Genomic DNA, 4,599 nt, shown 5'->3' with positions numbered 1-4,599 from the left:
GAAGGGATGTATCCATGAAATGTGGAAAACCCAGCTGAGGAGGAGGAAGCGAGATACCCACTGACATGCAAGTCTATCTAACCATCAATGCCATGGGTAAGAAAAAGGGTACCACGGATAAAGGAGGTGGGGAAATGAATTGGATGACAAGTCCCTCTGATAAAACCCAAAGAACCTATGAAACTGAAGTGAAAGATTGCTAAAGGGTAAGAACATAATACAATCAAGCTCCCACTGGACCAGAACCCTCTGTTACCATTGGCAACATGCCCAACAACATTGAGCAAAGTGACGAGATGAGAAACCCCCTGGAAAATGAACAGGGATGGGTAGATAATAGAAAAATGAGAAATTATGTAGAAAAATGGTGTATTAGGCCTAGCTGATTCTGCGGGAGGAGTAGGGAAAAACACGGCAAAATCTGGTGATGTAAAAAGGCTATCATGTCTTCACCAGCCCAAACAGGTTCAGCTTGTTCAGGAGGACTAGTGGTTTACCCATATAATGATCAATCTCACGAAGAATAATAGCAGAGATATCCAACAAGTCTCCCCCACCTGCAGCCTGTGAAAATAGCGCTAGGGGTATAACACCCGAAGTGGAAACACAAACCTCAGAATTCATTGTAGAAATGTGCAAGTCAAACAAAAGTGTGTGATGTAAAATATGAGTGTGAGATAAAAAAAATAAAGACTGTGAAATAAGTTAAATTAAAAGATTTCTTCAATGTAAAAAAAATAATAATAATAATGAAGAATTCCCACTTTGGCAACTAAACTATGAAAATCACAATTCACATGAAGAGCACCAAAAGAAAAAATGAGTAGTGCCAAATGAGAAATGACAGTTCAGTAGGATTGAGTAGAGAGACAGAGCAACATGCGTCATGAGAGTATGTCATACTCTTATTGGTGGAGGGTTGACACATGATGATTTGCATGAGAGATGCATTGAAATCAGTTAATTCCAATGGAGGGGAGATAGACAGCCTGTGGCATATGGAAAAATAAATTTTGCACATAGAGGGCAACACTGATTGAGAATAGCTATTTATGTGAGAAGAGGTAATGTACTGCATCTAAATAACTTGTGTGGGAAATAAGTATTTTTGTGTCTAAATATGTTTATTTGTTGTTTATTTTCATGGGGGGGGGGACTAATTTTACTGAATGAAGTGGTTGAAAACCCATTCAAATCAAAACCACATGCAACTATTGTGATCTAGCTCCTGCTATCTTTACAATACTGAACTAATAATAATATATGTGTTAAAATAGAATATGTACTATTTCCATATTTTTACCTGCAACCTAAATACTTATTTTTTTTACAAAAGTTTTATGCTCTACATACTATTTACAGAAAGGATTCAGGCTATTCAAAACACAATTTATTCTTTATGCATAATATACAACAATTATACATGTATATGAATTGATACTAAAATACACAAAAAGTAAATTTTTGTGAGCAACATATCTTCTGAAATTCATGTATATTTTATGGTATCTTATCATTATCACTTCTTGTTGTGATAAGAATCACACGAAAAAAACTTACACAATATACTATGGTGCTTTCTCACTGATAATACAGGACAGATACTAGATATGTGCTTAAGAATGAAGTTATAAATATATCATACATATGAGAGCAAATATAAGTACATGCTTCAGATTCGTACAGTTATTTCATTTGTGCTGTGGACAGCCATCTTTCAACCTATGCTTTATAAAGCACCAATAACTAAATATAAACTTATATAGTCTTTGTCTTTTATAGGAAAAAATACTAATTTGTACTAAATCATTTTATTAAGTAATGATTTTCAGTTCAAGTTTGAAATCTACTTTAAGCTGCAAAGGATATATATGCACATTCAAATTTTAAAAGCTTGTAACTTACAATATTACTCTGATCTTTATATGATATCTTCAACATTTCCATGGCTTTGACCATACTCTGCATAGCCATTATTATGTTCTGATATACCAGTTTAATATAGCTCTTCTTGTCCTCATCTGAATAACCTTGTCCATGAATGATCCTCATTTGTTTAATAAAAGTACTCTTGCCAGATTCACCTGTACCTATAAAAAAAGGAAAAATTAAGAAGGCTATAAAAACTGTAAAAATAATCAATCTGTATAAAAAAAAATATAAATCTCAACTAATAACATCCCACAATATAAAACAACAATGCTTTTGCTTTCTTTCCAGATAAAAATATATAGTACATAACCTACATTTAAATTAAATGCCTGTACTTTGTAACCAATTGTATGTTATAAACAAATTATAGCTGCTGATTAAGATGTGGCAAAATGTTTATCTGAGCTTTTTGTTACAGTAGCTAAAACACTTAAAAATTCAGGAAAAAAAACTGCTTTTACTTAAAAGAATATGGAACTCCACACATTTTACACTGATATATGTTAAATGTAGATCTAGAATGTGAGAATTGTTTACAACTTTTCATAAGCAAATGCTGTAGGTTGAATATAATTTTTAATCATGAGTTCTGATTTATGTGAATCTACTCCATTTTTTAATGCAACAAACAAATAAAATACTACAAAAGGGGCTATAAATATATTTTATGTGTGTAAACAGTGTTCAAAATTAACGTGTATGAGTTAGAAACAAACAATCATGTACAAAGACTATAGGTTTGTAGATTTTTTTTTTATGTTTCATCTATGGCAAGTTTGAATATTTGTACTTCCCAAACAAAAATTACGTTAATAAAATATACATCAAAACTAAATTTTAAATCTACATATTTCAGTTATAGTTTTCTTTTGTAAGTGACTTTGGAGAACAGATCAGACTGAATTATTAAAAATTAATGATGTCATTTGCCCTCACCATAAACAAAAGATATTAGCCTGGAAAGGTTTAAGACAAATATTAAAACCAATTCAGCAAAAATTATAACTAATGACAACTTAATCTTTGGTTGGTTATCCTTAAACAGTGAAAGCTTAAACATGTGATACAAATGTTGATATAAGTTCTCATAATTAATATTTATGATAGTTATTTCTATTACTGAAAAAGTGAAGTAATTTTCAAGCCTATGAAAATAGTTTTGTCAGCAATTAGCTTGTTAAGCAGCTCCAGGAAGAAAATGAATCTTTTTCTGCAGTAATTATAAGTTTGGGTAGTTTCAAGCACAGATCATATTGATGCCAAATTTTAATACATCACATAATGTATTTATAAAGCAAAGAAAGGTGACCAAAGTAATTGTAAAAGGATAGAGATATCATACAAGAAATAGATTATGATCAAAGGTAAGGATAACATATGAAAAGAATATAAATCCTCAAATACGTCATATGATAATAAAGAACACCTAATTGGGAATGTTGAAAAAAAAAGGTACAATAATGAAGAAAATTGAGCTTAAATTCAAAGAACATTGGGGAAGGATTGCAAGAACTATTTATTGCAATACTTATAACTAGGAGGTACAAAGGTTGAATAATATTAAAAAAAGATAAAATAGCTAATATATGGAGTGGGGCAAAAGTAACTCTACTGTTGTTTCATTTAGATAACAGTTTAGTTTCTAACTATTACTCTGAAACAAACAGTAATTAAATTGGTTTGATTGTGTATGTAACATTTTCTTTAGTATCAACTGTATATAGTAACTTTTGTCCCTCCCTGTATATATAAAGCAATTTATGGGAAATTAGGATACAACCTATAAGGGTTCAAAATTTGTGCATAAAAGGTAAACGTTTTGTGTTTAAAACTGTATGGTTATTACTTCCTTACAAACAACTAGAGCCTAATGAATAAATAAATTGAACTGGTGTATTTTATGAAAGCAATTTTTGTATTTTATTGACAAATTTCAAGTTTACTATATTAACTATCCTGTTTATACTACTTTCCATTGCTAGATATTGTTCATGTCTCAGACTTTCCTGAACATACTTTCTTTATACATGTAGGGGTTTCCAAATCACATTGCCCAAATAGACCTGAACAGCAAGGTTTCCATTTCACTTTTTCTGTCTGTCAAATAGTTTTTATGTGAATTTTATTTTTCATGTCTTAACTCTTTTAGCATGGGCTCAGTCCCTGGGTCGAACTGTGTAACCATTTTGTGTTTGTTATAGTTTTCATGCTATAGCTTTTAAATTAGTAAGCAAATGTTAACAAAATTTGGCAGATTATCAGTAAACATTACAATGCTTTCATATGCAAAATATAAAATTTTTTTAAGTCTTAAGGCTTATAAAGCAATGCTTTTCTCATGTCTATTTTTCCTTTTCGCATGTTGCCTATCTATCATGCAAAATAATTTTCATTTTAAGATTAAAAATACTTTTATTCATCAGAAAATTTTGAAATTTCTTAAGAAAAAACTTAACATTTTATCTGTTATTTTCAGTAATTAATCTCTGTACGGGTTCAGTAAATTTGACCAATCTCGCAACCAACATAAAAAATTAGGAAATAAATATAAATTATGCCTCTTTCATTCTAGAATGAACACAAATTATAACATGAACACATAAATGCTTAGATGAAACAGCTTAATTCTCATAACATTATACTTTTATTATTTTTTATTATATTGAC

At 30.2% G+C, this 4,599-nt stretch overlaps 1 protein-coding gene across 2 annotated transcripts in view; it reads right to left on the bottom strand.

Annotated features, from left to right (window-relative positions):
- LOC106457356 (guanine nucleotide-binding protein G(q) subunit alpha-like) overlaps window positions 1-4,599 on the bottom strand; it is a 42,614-nt gene that overhangs the window by 24,030 nt on the left and 13,985 nt on the right. For both annotated transcript variants that reach the window (XM_013916765.2, XM_022383258.1), the window contains exon 2: window positions 1,906-2,090. In XM_013916765.2, coding sequence (XP_013772219.1) covers window positions 1,906-2,090 — 185 coding nt within the window. The remainder of the gene's footprint in view (window positions 1-1,905; window positions 2,091-4,599) is intronic.

Source organism: Limulus polyphemus, unplaced genomic scaffold (genome assembly GCF_000517525.1).
Source record: "Limulus polyphemus unplaced genomic scaffold, Limulus_polyphemus-2.1.2 Scaffold321, whole genome shotgun sequence".
NCBI lineage: Eukaryota > Metazoa > Arthropoda > Merostomata > Xiphosura > Limulidae > Limulus > Limulus polyphemus.
The sequence above is the reverse complement of the archived record's forward strand: the minus strand, read 5'-3'. Positions and strand labels throughout refer to the sequence as shown.